Source organism: Megalobrama amblycephala, linkage group LG1 (assembly GCF_018812025.1).
Source record: "Megalobrama amblycephala isolate DHTTF-2021 linkage group LG1, ASM1881202v1, whole genome shotgun sequence".
In the NCBI taxonomy this organism is placed as follows: domain Eukaryota; kingdom Metazoa; phylum Chordata; class Actinopteri; order Cypriniformes; family Xenocyprididae; genus Megalobrama; species Megalobrama amblycephala.
In genome coordinates this window covers 57,384,813-57,400,972 of record NC_063044.1, presented here as the reverse complement: position 1 = coordinate 57,400,972, position 16,160 = coordinate 57,384,813, and the positions used below count along the sequence as shown (strand labels likewise).

The 16,160-nt window shown below is 38.2% G+C and overlaps 1 protein-coding gene across 1 annotated transcript; it reads right to left on the bottom strand.

Annotated features, from left to right (window-relative positions):
* Positions 1–1,670: 1,670 nt before the first annotated feature.
* On the bottom strand, positions 1,671–16,084 carry fam83fa (family with sequence similarity 83 member Fa). Its single transcript, XM_048203493.1, has 5 exons — positions 15,127–16,084; positions 10,150–10,317; positions 5,394–5,515; positions 4,431–5,293; positions 1,671–2,538 (listed from the first exon to the last, which is right to left on the bottom strand). The coding sequence occupies exons 1-5, from the start codon at positions 15,586–15,588 to the stop codon at positions 2,489–2,491; spliced, it is 1,665 nt and encodes a 554-aa protein (XP_048059450.1). The 5' UTR covers positions 15,589–16,084; the 3' UTR covers positions 1,671–2,488.
* Positions 16,085–16,160: the final 76 nt, after the last annotated feature.

The following is a 16,160-nucleotide window of genomic DNA, read 5'->3' as shown; positions in this document are numbered from 1 at the left end:
ACCTTTCTGTAAAGCTAACGTGAAACATTTTGTATTGTAAAACGGCTATACAAATAAACGTGCATTGAATTGAATTGTGTACAAACTATATATACAGTATATATATATGTGTATGTTTAGATGGAACAAGAGAGAACGTTTCAAAACATTTGAAATTACAATCTACTGAAGAAAAAAACAGACATCTGATTCTGAACTCTCGTGGGCTACACAGTTGCTTCCTTTGCTACATCTATACTGCACTTGTGGTCTACAAGAGCACACTCCCCTCTTCCTGTGTATCATTTCCTTCATCTTTGTGTCAATCGCTCATCATCTTTTCAGCCCTCTCCTTGAATCCTTCCCTTGCAAGATTAACTATTCACTCCTCTAACTGGTTAAGTACTTTACAAAAAGTGCCAACTCAGCAGTTGAGCACTACTATTTGGTGACCTTTGTAGACTGAAGTAGGGATGGGCGATACACTTATTTTGTTTTCGATACGATACTTTCAAGGCCAGTATCACCGATACTGATACGATACCTCAAATATGAACTTATAGATTTTAACATTTATTCAATTATTGAATTAGGCCTACTAAGAGTAAAATGGGTTATGATACCCACTTAACATATTTGAAAGGCATTTTAACATTCAATGTGCCTTAATTGCAGTTTATTAGATTATATTTTTGTTCACACATGGTTAAAATGTTTACTTGGTAAACCATGGAAAATCTACAAATAAGCCTATATCTAGCTGAACTATGGTCACTGTAGTAATGGTTCATTTTCATAAGGGACTGAGACAGGCTGTTGCACCCATAAAATGAAACATTTGTATTCTGACAGAACATCAATATGAACTTTTAACATTTAATTTAAATAAATGTAATTGCACAGACTATGTAGGCTACTATTTCATTTTGTTTATTGTGAAATAACTAATAATAATATGTTTTTCTGTCTTTTGCATTTCCCAAAAGCATCACGATACTAAACGCAGCCCTGTTTTGTAGTGTCACCCTCTGTGATTTATTGGTTCTGACTTACAGCATTTGCGTGTTCAGATCAATACTTCTACTACAAATTATTCGCTAACATAGGTTATTTGTCCATTTCAATGCATATTGGATGCATTAAATTTATTGTTAAATAAACAAAATAACTGGTAAAAAAATATATAGGCTACCTTAGTATCGATATTTTAATTTGAGTATCGATACTTTCAATACTCAACGTCAGTATCGATATATCGATACTTCATATCGATCTGCCCATCCCTAGACTGAAGAGTCTGGCTGAAGTAAAAAAAATGAAATAAAATAATGTATATGTCAGTTTTTATACATGTTATCCATGAAAGTGCTTGGTGTAATGTACGTTTTAGCAGCGCACATCATAATACTCTTAACAAACAAACGAAGGCAAATGTCACACCCATGTTAGTCTAACCAACCTGTTGACGTTTCTCTGACGATGTCAGCATGGTCAGCTCAAGTAATGTGGACGTCACCATATCACAATGACACAGTTCTGTTTTTGCCGTTTCATATTGTTTTGTAAAGCCACAATTAAAAATTCTCCGTTAACTCAAAATGGACCACTCACATTTCTTCCAGGCAGTTTTCCACAGTGCAAGATTACATCTTTTGAAGTTAAATGAAAAAGAAATACAAGGAATCAATTTATTTAAGGCCACGGTCACGGTCATTTATTTATTGGCACTCATGTACAAAAAATCTTTTGAGTCATATTTATTATTTCCAAGAGGCATAGTTTCACACAGAAAAGAAAAGAAGGTCCTGTTTTTCCCCGTCGTGTAAAACTTTCAAACATACAGATTGTTATTTAAATGACTGGATTTTGCCTGTGAAATTTTGCTGAGCAACAGTAAATGTGACCACACCTTTAATGGTAACTGATCAGGCATGTTTTCATCAGGCATCTGCCAGCTTTGCTATGGACCTTTTCCCTCCTTCCTCTAGGACTCTGAGGGAGCCACAGGCTCAATGATTGGGTAAGTAGAACGGATTGGGACAGGGATAACATATAGGGCAGAGATCTGCTGAACAGGAAAATTGTAACATTCTACATTTTTAGACACTTCAATTTAAAGCTCTCTGCAGTCCAACTATGAGCTCTGTAACCGGCAGGTCACGTGATCCCAGGCTGCACACATTTGTCTGAGTCATTTCAGTCATTTTTTCCTCACACCAACTCCTTGCAGTGTCAGCAGCATTTTGGAAGCTGTTCAAACAACCTCACATCCTTCTAAAAATACAGCACCAATACTTACATTTTCAGCTGAACAGCTGAATCAATATAACTGTAGGGAGAATCACTACACACATCCTGTCCAAAATGAACAAAATGAAAAATTTCCTCTTTCTTTCTTTTTTTTTTTTTTTTAAAGCATATACATTAGTATATTCTCATTGAAACATGTCCTAGAATCCAAGGTCCTGATTTGTAAGCACAAGTTCTTGATTCCACTAACAGGGATATCTCAGGACTGAATACAGGCCTTCTTCTGGGTACGCCTCCGCCCTCTCAGGCCTGAAAAGAAACAAAAGAAGTTAGTTATTTTCATATAAATTAAAATAGGGCTGCGCAACTTGAGGATGAGTAAATGATGACAGAATTTTCATTTTTGGGTGAACTACCCCTTTAATTAAAGATTTGCACTGCTTGTTTCAGAGTGAAGGGTGGTTTTTACAAGTGAGCAGCTCACACTCTTACAAGTGCCCCACACAGCATTTGTCTGAGTTTGGGTTGCTTTTGGGAACACCACATGTGCCAAAAATCTTCAAAAAAAGAATCTTTAAGGGCTCCCTGCAGTTTTCTGTCAAAATGTGGTCAAATGGTTTAACGCTTAAAGATTAAGAGATTAAGAAAGCCAAAATATTAATATTGCAATTTTGAAGTTGTAATGTAAAATAATAATAATAATAATTATTATTATTATTATTATTATTATTATTATTATATTTTTCTTAAATACTCAATTTTTTATTTTACAGTGAAATATTACAATAGTAATATTTCTTGTTTTGTTTTATTTAGTCATTTTATTCAGTAATAATAAAAATACATTTTTATTAGTTGTATTATTAGTATTATTTTATTGTCATACTGATACATAAATCGAGTTTTGGCCAAATTGTGCAGGGCTACAAAACATGCACAACAAACTTGGATTTTTTTTTTTTTTAATTGCATTTTAAAACAGCAATCACAATTTTAACTAGAAAAATCTTAATTCGATTTTTCTCCAAATCGTGCAGCCCTTAAAGGGATAGTTCACCCAAAAATGAAAATTTGATGTTTATCTGCTTACCCCCAGCGCATCCAAGATGTATGTGTCTTTGTTTCTTCAGTCGAACACAAATGATGATTTTTAACTGCAACCGTTGCCGTCTGTCAGTGGTATAATGCAAGTCAGTGGGAACTTGGGACTATAAGAGTAAATAAAACACGACAGACAAATCCAAATTAAACCCTGCGGCTCGTGACGACACATTGATGTCCTAAGACACGAAACGATCGGTTTGTGCGAGAAACCGAACAGTATTTATATCATTTTTTACCTCTAATACACCACTATGTCCAACTGCGTTGCGCGGTTGGTGAGGTTTGAAAACGCATTCTGATGACGGAAGTGATCTCTCCCGCTTATACTCCAATGAGTGTGAGTCTGTGAGACATCACTTCCGTTGTCAGAGTGCGATCAGACCTCGCCAACCGGATGTGCAACGCAGTTGGGACATAGTGGTATATTAGAGGTAAAAAATGATATAAATACTGTTAGTTTTTTCGCACAAACCGATCGGTTCGTGTCTTAGGACATCAATGTGTCGTCACGAGCCGCAGGGTTTAATTTGGATTTGTCTATGCAAGTTTTATTTACTTTTATAGTAGAAGTTCCCATCCACTCGCATTATTTGACTGACAGACGGCAGCGGTTGGAGTTAAAAATCATCATTTGTGTTCTACTGAAGAAACAAAGACACCTACATCTTGGATGCCCTGGGGGTAAACAGATAAACATCAAATTTTCATTTTTGGGTGAACTATCCCTTTAAAGGGATAGTTCACCCAAAAATGATAATTTACTCACACTCAAGTTGTTAATCTGTATGAATTTCTTCGTTCTTCTGAACACAAAGGAAAATATTTGAAAGAATGTCAGATCTCGCCCCCCACTGACTACCATAGTATTTATTTTTCCTACTATGGTAGTCAATAGGGGGCGAGATCTGCTTGGTTACAAACATTCTTTAAAATATCTTCCTTTGTGTTCAGCAGAACAAATAAATTTATACAGGTTTGGAACAACTTGTGGCTGAGGAAATGATGAAAAAAAAATTCATTTTTGTGTGAACTATCCCTTTAATGAAAATATTTCATCATTTGAAAATACTGTACATGACTGAGGTCCGGATACGTACCATCCTCGCCATCTGTGGCAATAGTCTGAAGAGAAACACTCCTTGGACCCATTTTGTTCTTTTTGAGTTTAAACTTCACCTGTGGTGGATTTATGATCTCAAAGGTGTCCTCAATTTCATCAGTGCTTTCAGTCTCTGAGATTTTGCGAGTAGTGGGAGAAACGTTTTTGGATGCATCTTCTTGCTCCTTAATATGATTGGCCGAACAAGATGCTTCCTTGGAACTGTTGGTAAGCTTGGTGTCTTTATGATTGATCTGCTTTGTATCTGTGTTTTGATGGGTTGTTTTAGAGAGAGCATCTGTAGTCTGGTTGTTCGCTCTGCCTTTCAAGAAATTGCGGAAGGAAGAGCGCTGCTTTTTAGAACCAAACAGCGAGGGCTTCTTCCCATCGCCCTTACCGTCCTCTGTCCCATCTGGGGATGTAGGCGACTGTGGATGTATACTGTCCCCATTAGCGTAGATTAATTTTTCCGTGTTATTCACAGAGGCATGGTCAACATAGTCCCTCAGCCTGGAAAGATCCTGCAGGGAGCCTGTCACACCTAGACTGTTGCCAACGACTAAAGAGTACTTAGGGTTGTGGTATTTATGTGCAGGCACCTTGAGGTTCGCTTGTTTGTTGTCCTCTACAGAGATCTGGAAGCGCGACGTGGATACGGGAACTGTGAGTTTTTTGGGTTCTGCGGGCGTTTTCAGCACAGGAACTGCCAGGGCCGGCTTGCTGATGTGAAACTCACGGTACAGGTCCACTGTATCAGACACGGCATACAGCTCTCTGAAGTCGTTGTCGAAGAAGTCAACAACTTGTCCAGACATCACAGTAATTGTGTTCCGGTTCATCCTAGAGGAACTCCACGTAAAGCTACGAAGATGAGAAGAGTAAAGTAAATGTAATGTAATGATGAAAGAGTGAACAAACGCACACAGCAAATTGTACTGTTTGATCTACACTACATACTAACCTATAGGACCCAAACATCACTTTCTCTCCGTCTACCAACATATATTTTGAGCACATCGATCCTGGCAGACGACCAAAGGACAGCGGCATGCCAGAGCCCCTCACAGTTCGCACCCGCAGGTTCTGAAAGAGCACAAGAGAAAATAACAATTAACGACGGATGAACACTGCATCGTTTTGCCACAGTTTTTCCGTCAAAGACAATTCTGTAACTGTTAAATTATTTTTTTTGTCACAATGGAAAAATTGGCAGTCTTGGATAACATGAGAACAATCTTATGCTTCAGAAAAAAATGTAACCGTATTTAAAATTTTGGGGCTATCTAGTGAAATAATAATGGAAACCCAAAATTAACACAGCAATGGATGACACTGGTGCCTGTGATAAGAAACTTTTAGCTAAAAATATCTTATTTTTTAGCATTCCAGTCAAGTTATTGTCAAAATTACCACAGGTTCACTCTGAAGAATAAAGAAATCCCTCTTTTGTCCATGTCACAACTGACTCTGCACTCAGAAGCTAGTTTTTCTTATAATAGAAAAATGTAGTCAACTTTATCTCAAGAATTAGCCTCTTGCGGAATCATTTCAATTATGCATGTAAAAGAGGATGTTAAAACAGACATGGACCAGTTAAAATGCCCAGTCAATTGTGATTAAAGTCTTAGCTAAGATGTGTATCATACTGTCTGGCATACAGTACAAGACACACAGTCTGCTTGAACTTTTACCCAAAATCTCACTGGTGTCACATTGTTTTTTTTGTTAAATTTGCACAAACAATATTATATTATATATATATATATATATATATATATATATATATATATATATATATATATATATATATATATATATATACACACACACAATAAAAATGTACCATAAAAAGGTCATTAAATGGTGGTTAAGGCCCGTTCAGTTTCACACACACCAAAGATTATACCTATATAACAATCAAGTTTTAATAATTGTTCTAATTCTATGAGAATGGTGAAATCCACAACCCAGCAATAATAATATTGACAAATCACTTTCAAAATGTTTTTTTTAGCTGATGACTGATAAAAACATTGACAGCCAATCAGAATGCACCGACTTTTAAGAGCATATGACAAAACTGCAGCTTGCACTAATAATAAACAGAATGTTATCGCCCGTTGGTGTGGACACCAACATAGTTATCATTATAGTTATCGTTCTTGGTGTGAATGGGCCTTTACTCCTGGTATAAAGTGGGATTTCTTGCTTTCATAAAAGATTTGAGGTGACAGATCAACACACCTGATCTGGGCAAATATCCAAGTTGCAGTAGCTAGTGTGAGGTTAATGAAAAAGAAATCCTTGCACACAGAGGTGTGGCGATTTCATTTGCACACTAAGGACTCAAACGAAAGGAATACTGTAGCTACAAAAGGACTTTGAGTACAATTCTGGCATGGACAAGGAAAAAGCAGAAGCGTGAGAGATGAGAGTGCTCCACAACTCTCCTAAATGAGATCGAATTGCCCTTTTTTCTTAGTTCTATTGAAATCTGCAGATCCTCTTTCAGGAAATAACAATGCTGAATTATCCAACTCTATTGCTCAGTGTAAAGTGTCAGATGAAAAGTCCCAGTGTCCTATATAAAACAATCCACATAGATAAGGCTTGTTGGCAGTGTATCTCAAGGAAATCGGCGGTATTTGGGGCAGTCTTGCGGAAAGTCCTGGGTTTCATTCTACGGCGCAGTTATGCATGTGCACAGCAGACCAGGAAGTCAGTTGAACCCTGTGGCAACAGCTACAGAATCATCCAGAGTTTCAGGTTCACACAGGTCCCTTATAGGTCAGCTGACAATCTGTTAACATGTGCATTTATGTGTGATATGGTAAGTCACGTGTTCAGGTTTGACTTCTTCTCCAGGAAAGCCTGATAAGGCAAGTCTGCCTATTCACATACAAACATTAAGTTGTTTTGATAACAGATGTCTTCTCTTTAACATTGTGTGATCACACACAGAGTTAAGAATAAAAGGGCAAAAGGGATCATGTTGGATTACTAATGGCTTGTATTAAAAGGTTAGTGTAACGAAGTTCGTCAATACGGGAAGAAGGAGGCGGGAACCGGCGAACATTCAACAAAACTTTAATCTCCAAAATAAACAAACAAAACGAAAGTAATGCCGGCAGACCCTCGCGGACGTCTGCCGGCCACACAAACATAATAAAACATAACATAAAGTCCAGGCCTGGTCCTCTCTCGTCCTTCACTGTAGTCGCTCCTCCTTTTATGCTCCCGGAGCTCCTCCGTGAGGGACTCAAGGCCGGTGCGCCTCCCAGGTGAAGCTCATTAACACTCGCGCCACCGGCCTCGCGCCGTTCCCTCACGGCTCTCGCCCGCCCTGGTCGCCACATACCCCCATCGCCCCTCGCAGGCCGGGGGGTACTCCCGAGACTGCGCTCTACTCCCCCCCGGGGCCTGTCTCGGCGGCCGCAGCACCTGGGGGTAAGGACAGACGAGACGAGAGAAAGGAGACGGAAGCAAGGGGAGCGACAGGACGAGAGAGGGGAGAGAGGAAAAAAGAGAAAAAAAAAATTCTTGGTCCGGTTCCCCGACACACTGCCGTTCGGTCCTCAGCCAGCCGGGAGGCTCTTCCTCGCGGTGCCATGCGGTGGCACTGGACGCTCGGTGGACGGCCCGATCCTCGACCGCCTCCTGGCGGCCGGCGATGGCTCCTCCGGACTGAGGGCAGCCGGCAGCGAGTCCCCCGTTCCCTGCTCCTCCCCTTTATGGCGGACGGCAGCAGGCTCCGGCCCACGGCAAACGGCGGCGACTCCTCCGCTCCCTCTTGGACGGCAGCCACCCCACCTCGTCCCAGGGGCACAGCCTCGAGCTCTCCGTCCCACCTGTCACTAGGCTCCAGCACCACCGCCTCGGGCAGCCTCTCGCGGTCTACACACACTCCCGCGCTGCCCGAACTCCGCAGCACCGCGATCCCCCTCAGCAGCGAGGGCTCTTCGACAGCATGTCCCTCCTTCCTCCCGGGTTTCGGCACCAATGTAACGAAGTTCGTCAATACGGGAAGAAGGAGGCGGGAACCGGCGAACATTCAACAAAACTTTAATTAGAAATAAACAAAGAACAAAACGAAAGTAATGCCGGCAGACCCTCGCGGACGTCTGCCGGCCACACAAACATAATAAAACATAACATAAAGTCCAGGCCTGGTCCTCTCTCGTCCTTCACTGTAGTCGCTCCTCCTTTTATGCTCCCGGAGCTCCTCCGTGAGGGACTCAAGGCCGGTGCGCCTCCCAGGTGAAGCTCATTAACACTCGCGCCACCGGCCTCGCGCCGTTCCCTCACGGCTCTCGCCCGCCCTGGTCGCCACAGTTAGTTCACCCATAAATGAAAATTGTGTCATTAATTACTCACCTTAATGTCATTCCAATCCCACAAGAAAGTCGTTCATCTTTGGAACACAAATGAGAGCTTTGTTTGTGCAAAAAACGTAATTTACTCGCTCCGGCGTCAACTCTCATGAATGCGCGTTGGAAATAAAGTATTAAATTATGCTTTTTGTGCCAACAAAGCACTTGTGTCTCTTCATAAAATTAATGTTAAACCACTTGGATTACACATGGATTACTTTAATGATGTCTTTACTACCCTTCCCAGGCTTGAAAGTGGTAGTTGCGTATGCTGTCAACGGAGGTACAGAAATCTCTCAGATTTCATTAAAAAGATTCTTAATTTGTGTTCTGAAGATGAACGAAGGGCTTGTGGGTTTGGAATGAGGGTGAGTAATAAATGACAGAATGTTCTTTTTTTTGGGTGAACTATAACATTGTTTTAAATTCCATAGTCTCAATAGTGAAATTAAAGGAACACTCTATTTTTTTTAAAAAATAGGCTCATTTTCCAACTCCCCTAGAGTTAAACAGTTAAGTTTTACCGTTTTCGAATCCATTCGAATCCAAAAGTTTCGATATTTCTCTTATTTAAAACTTGACTCTTCTGTAGTTACATCATATACTAAGACCGACGGAAAATGAAAAGTTGCGATTTACTAGGCCGATATGGCTAGGAACTATACTCTCATCCCGGCGATGTAACTACAGAAGAGTCAAGTTTTAAATAGGAAAAATATCTAAACTCTTTGGTCATTTTTGAGCGAGATGCTAACGGTCTAATCAGATTCAATGAACTATGCTAAGCTATGCTAAAAGTGGTACCGCCAGTGGTACCCGGAGATCGGCTGAATGGATTTGAAAACGGTAAAACTCAACTGTTTAACTCTAGGGGAGTTGGAAAATGAGCCTATTTTTTAAAAAAAGTGGCGTGTTCCTTTAAAATGAATGGTGAATTATACAAAATGATAATAATAAATATAAATATTTTATCAAATTGATAATATCATTAATAATATAAAACATTAAGGACCAACATATTTTTATATTTGCTTTACTATAATGCACCCTGATATTTTACTTTTACTATTCCTGTAATTTTCAGTGAGGATTCTCATTACTATAATAGAGTAATCTTAAAAACAATACTGTCATAAAATTATTATTTATTTTAAATGAAATCCAGTACAACAGATTTTTTCAACTTATGGTAATGTGAATAGAAGAATAGATTTTTTTGCATTACTGTAGTGAACATTTGGGGGAAATGTTCAACACTGAACATTTTTTCTTACCCTAAAATTGATTATTTTCCTTGTTTTGATTTATGGGGTAAAGTTCATGAATCATTCAATTGTTTTCGCTCACCCTCAGATGCTGCGTAGAAATCTGCAGCCTGCTGCTCATATCCAGGAAGTGCGGCAAGCCGTTCTCCTCCAGCAGCAAGTACACAGCCACCCCTCTCTTACTCGCAGCATCTAAGAGATCCTGCAGGATCTGAAGGTCTGTCAACAGGTCCATGACCACTGCAACCAACTGAAAACCAAGAGAAACCAAACCGTGGTTAGAGCTTAACTTATTCACTGAGTTTATCGTAGCATCTGCTTTGAGGTGTGTATGAAGCCACACTGGCCATTTTTGATGACTCTAGTCTTTTTGTGCAGTGGCAGTGCAGCTTGTTTCAGCTTGAGGTAACATGTGAAGTCTCATACAGGTGGAGGGAGAACAGGGAGCAGCTACACTCCAGCAGACACATTAGAGGCGACGTGATACTCAGGGGCTTTAGACAAAGTCCAAACTCAACATGAGTCTGTCACAAGCTATTCATAAAACAAAGCAGCCAATCTGGGTTAAAGGCCTTGTATGCGTTATATATAAACCACACACTGAGCATTTTAACAAATAACATGCAAACTAGGTCAGCATAAAACTTATAATAACATGGAAAACAAGTTTAAATTTAATGGATCATTTCAAAGCTTGTTTAACGCCCTAAGGGTTTTAAGGTTAGGCCTTTCTTACCCTTCTTCATCCTCACTGACTCACACATTGAAGCTCTATATAAATAAGAATGAAGCAATTTGCAGTAAAGAGAAAACAAACACAGGCGCGTCTGTTAAATCACTTTTAATAACACAGATTCTATTCTTCTGCTAAAATAAAAAAATGCATGTGGGTTTTTTTTTTTTTCAGAAATGCTGTAAAGACAGGCGTATTACTTTATCAGTAAGCTATGCATTTCAGACAAAGAACTAATGACCTTTAAGCATCTTGCACAAGTTTAAGTTGAAGGAAATGTTATTTTTAAGACACGCACGTTTCTTATCAGTTCTTCAAGAGGAGGTACCATGTGCTTCAGATGAACATCAAATGACATTCAGATGACACCAAAGATATGCACAAGAATCAGGATCAACCTGAATGATATGTAAATGGAATATCCTGTGGACATAGTCTAATGCTAACATTGACATTTCCTGAAACTAAACCAAAACGCTAGTCAGCAATCGGCTCTGAACCTTTTAAGGCATGTCTAAATATCATACAACTAAAGATTATGGAACAGAAACTCACCCAGAATGTGAGGCCTATTAAATATTATAGACATAAATGTGCATAGAATGTCTGTATTTATTCTGTATATCAAGAGTATTACAAAAGCTGTGCTTGAAGAAAGGCAAAAAAAAAACAAAAAAACATTTTCAGTTGTTGTATAAAGTTGATCTATTCAAGATTGTGACTACAAAACTAAAGACAACAAGGGCAGCACCTGCCAGAATGACATTAACTTCATTTGACAAGTAATTTGAATACGTTTCACCGCAACCCACCAACAAATAAGTTTTACCTGTCACATCTCTAAGCACCATAAGTACACATTGTAAACTAGAACAGACATGAAGTAAAATGTTTAAATATACAATATACCCCAACAAGCTCATTAACCAGCTATACATTTCATACTGTATTCATTTTAACTGTTATAAAATGACCCATTAAAATCAGCAGTTCTCAGGTACAAAGATTGTAAATGAGGTGTTAAATATGATCTCATGGTGTTTGGAATGTATGACAGATTTACAAGGCATTTGTGAGTGGAAACATACAGATAAATTATAACAAGTTATAATGAAATGTAGCAGAGTTTTTGAGCTCATATTTTCCATGAACCTTTATTACAGCTGTACTGTATTGAGGGTTAGTGTACAGTATATGGAGGTGGACTGAAGGCCGCCGAAATGCTTTGTTCCTTGAAGTCTGTCATTATAACTTACTGTTAAGGAAGTCGCACCATGTGTGTGTAAACCGGTAGCAAAGACGGAAGACTTGAAGCCTCGGGCAGCGTGATTGACAAGGCACTTATTACAGACAAAACCCAAGGTTATACGGGAGTGATTTTTAACTGATTATTATTTCACCGTTGACCTTTTCACTGAAATTCAGTCACAATGACATGCATCATACCATAGAAAAGGTCAGAGATATTTCTTTACACGCCACTTGATCTAACCTATGGCAAAATACCTCTGCTTTGTGTGTCTTCAGGGAAAATTTGTCTTAAGAATATCTTTTTTCCCCTCCTTTAATAATTTATTATTCTAAAAAATCAACATTGACATTTGTTTACATAAAATTAAATGAATGTAGAAGCTTTTTCAGCACATTTTTTATTAAGCTAATTATCAGTTTTGTACCATGTATATATTTATTTACATTTTAATTTGAAGTTAATTTTCATATTCAATGTTTATTTCATTATTATTTTCATTTAAACAGAATTATGATGTTTCTGTTGCATGTCATTCAAACCTTCAGGGTGATTTCCAAACAAGAGCTCAGAGCTAGCCTATTTTTCAAATGAAAAAAAAAAAAAAAGCCACAACCCCGTGCAACACGTTCCTGGATCAACATCTTTGTTGGTCCTGGAACAACATTCAAATCAACCAATCAGATTTGAGGGACAAGTTTACAGTTTATGTCAAGTTTAGGCTTACACAGGACTGGGTTACTTTTGAAATGTATTTCACTACAGATTACAAAATACATGCTAAGTAATTTGTAACATATTTCGTTAGATTACCCAAGTTATCACACAATTCTGACTTTATAACTTGCAATTGTGAGTTTATATCTCCCAATATTGACTTTATAAAATGCAAGTGTGAGTTTAAATCTTACAATTGCAATGAAACAACTTTTGCAAAACATGAAAATGGTTGTGGATCATCCAGTTAATGACAGGACAGCTAAGATTCAAGGGTATGTAAATTTTTGAATGGGGCAATTTTTTTGATTAATTCAGTCATTTTGTCTTGTGGAGCATATGTAAACATCCATTATGTGAAATAGCTAATTCAGGACAGTACTAAATAAAAATAACATGCAATTTTTATGATCGCTCTTATTTTGTTACATTTATTAAAATGTTGCATATTCTGCAAGGGGTATGAAACTTCTGAGCAGAAATGTAGCTTAGGATGCTTTTGCAACCTATCAGTCGGAGAATCACCGATTGCTGTTTAGATTAATTGCCTGTGACAGTTTACATTAATGTTTATTGACATTAAAATTCCAAGTAATCACTTTGGTACTCTACAATACTTTTCTAATGTAACTGTAATTTGATTACTACCAATGTAAAATGTAACTAATGAAATACAGTTACTCAAATTTTGTATTTTTTGTATTTCGTTACTCCCCAACCTGAGGCTTAAACCAGGGTTAGGTGCTTCTACATCAGTGTTACTCACCGATCATGATAAATTATGGCTAGGGTTAGGTTTAGGGGGAGAGATAGGGTTACTGCTACATTTTCTGACTGAGATGTTGTTCCAGGATCAACAAAATATGTTGACACAGGAACATGTCTTACTTGGTAATAATCATGGTGACCGCAGGGACTAGTCCTTATCAGTTTCCAAGAAATCGGACTTCTTCATCACAGACGAAATCAGCTGAACTTAACTCTTAATATTTGTACTTTATTCCATTATTATTTATCCCACAACTTTATGCATGTTTTAAAACAGTTAGTGTGAGAGTTAAATGTTAATTATTTTAAAATATGACATCATGCTCAGTCAAAAGTATAGCATCACATGACTGACAATTAACTTCATGACAGCCCCATATAAACTAACAATAAAGCTGGACGAGGCCACATGCTTCATCATCATCATCATGTGAATGATACGAATAAAACATCTTATATATGACTTTGTTTAAACAACAAACTTAGACAAGACACTGATTAACAATCCATTATTTCCATAAAACTAGTGTCTATTTCTCTTACTACTTTATTTGTTAGTATTTTTTTGTTTTTAATAAAGGAATCCAAAAGTGACTATATATTTTTAACTATTATAAGTTAACTATTCATTATATTTTAGTGTGTGGATCTGCAGTAAATATCAACTATTTGAGACAGATCTATCCCAGTTGTTACCAGTAACAATCTTATGTCTAGTCATATTACTAATTTGGTTGGAAATGCTACTTCATAGTTTAAAAAAAAAACAAGTATTAGTTTTACTAACAATGGGAATTACTTGGGTAAAGTTGGTTTTATATTCGCACATTCGGACTTCTGATAAATTCAGACTTTCCAATAAATGTGCAATAAATTAATGTTAAATAAATTAATTGTGAATTTTAAGCAGCGACATGATATTGACAACTAACGAATGTCAACTTACAACATTTTTCACAGTCGATCAAAATAGGCAAGTATTGTTTTAATGGCATATTTACTTGTGAATATTCACTGAATGTCCAATGTAGTGTGATTAACAAGGCTATTGAATACGGATGTCCGAATGTGCGAATATAAAACCAACTTTACCCAAGTATGGGAATTCACAACAGAGGTCAAATAAAAATGCAATAGAGACTATTCAGTTGGCACCAGGAAAACTAGATATGATCTCCTGGATCTAAACTAGTAGTAATACAAGTTAATAGTAAAACTTGAATAAAACTACCAGCAACACATGAAAAGCATACTAGTAGGAAATAAATAGGCCTAGTTGACCTGTGACCCACAGAACACCACATAATTTAATAATGGCAAATCATTTCACATAGTAAACAGTAACAATTGAATAGATACTTGTAATTTCAGGATAGTGAATACTAGTATGCATAAGTAGGCTACTGAAGACTAAAGGAAAACATAGGTCACTACTAGTGACTAATGAATTGTGAAACTGAACGACATACTAGTTACCATTGGAATAATACATAATAGCAATAATTTAAAAAGTAGCCTACTAATAACAAATACAGATGCATTTAAAACCGTTTATTTTTAGGAATAAGTGGTAAACTTCCATAGTCGCTTACCTTTGTAGATTCTTGAATGAGTCTGCGGGCCACCTCTTTAATATGCGGGCTGTCAGTTTTGGGTGGGTGGGTGTAAACTGACACCCGAGTTACCCCTTTGTAATGGCCGTTGCTAGGCCAACCGATGTCCAGCGGAGGGATCTCCGTATCAGACATGGTCGGCCAGTAGGTCGAGTGAACACCTGAGTCTTCACTCGTGTCGTGGGGCGACCGTGAGCAGCAGGTGTCCGAGTCACTGTCATACTCCTGGAACGTGTCCCGCATCCACTTGATTTCCCTGGCGGAGAGAAAGTCTTTAACGTTATCCTCTTTGAGACGCATCTTAAACGCGCCATCCCCGTTCTTCAAGAGCTGCTCGAGCGCGGCCCGCTGCTCCTCGCTGTAATAAAACTCTGGTTTGGACTCCGGTACTTTCACGTTAACATGATCATCGTCCATGCATACTAGCTGAGACTCAGCCATGGCAGTTGTGCTCCCGGAAACAACGGTTCACCTGTGTGGCTCCAGGGAGTACGCTCAGCCCACCTTTACCTGTTCGAGTGGTTGGTTGAGGTGAATTCAGAGCAGGATTAGAGAGAACAGGTGGGCGGGGTTTCGGTAGAGTTGTGGGCGGAGCATCGCCGACCTGGAAGAAGGTTCTTGGGAATTGACATGACGACACTTGTTTAACTTCAGATAGAAAAGACGGATGAAACTGTCACGGTAGTTTCCCTGAATGACGTCAACCTTTTCTTTCTCTCTCTCTTAATAAAACTTCCAAGAAATTGAATAATAAATACAAATACCACAAAGAAAAATCTTAAAAAACAAAAACAAAAAAACGTATTTTGTTATTATTTACCTGTATTACTTATTGAAACACAGAAAAGAGAAAGAACGTACAGGTTTGGTAATAAAGGTGATTAAAGGATTAGTTCTCTTTCAAATAAAATTTTCCTGATAATTTACTCACCCCCATGTCATCTAAGATGTTCATGTCTTTCTTTCTAGAGTCGAAAAGAAATTAAGGTTTTTGATGAAAACATTCCAGGATT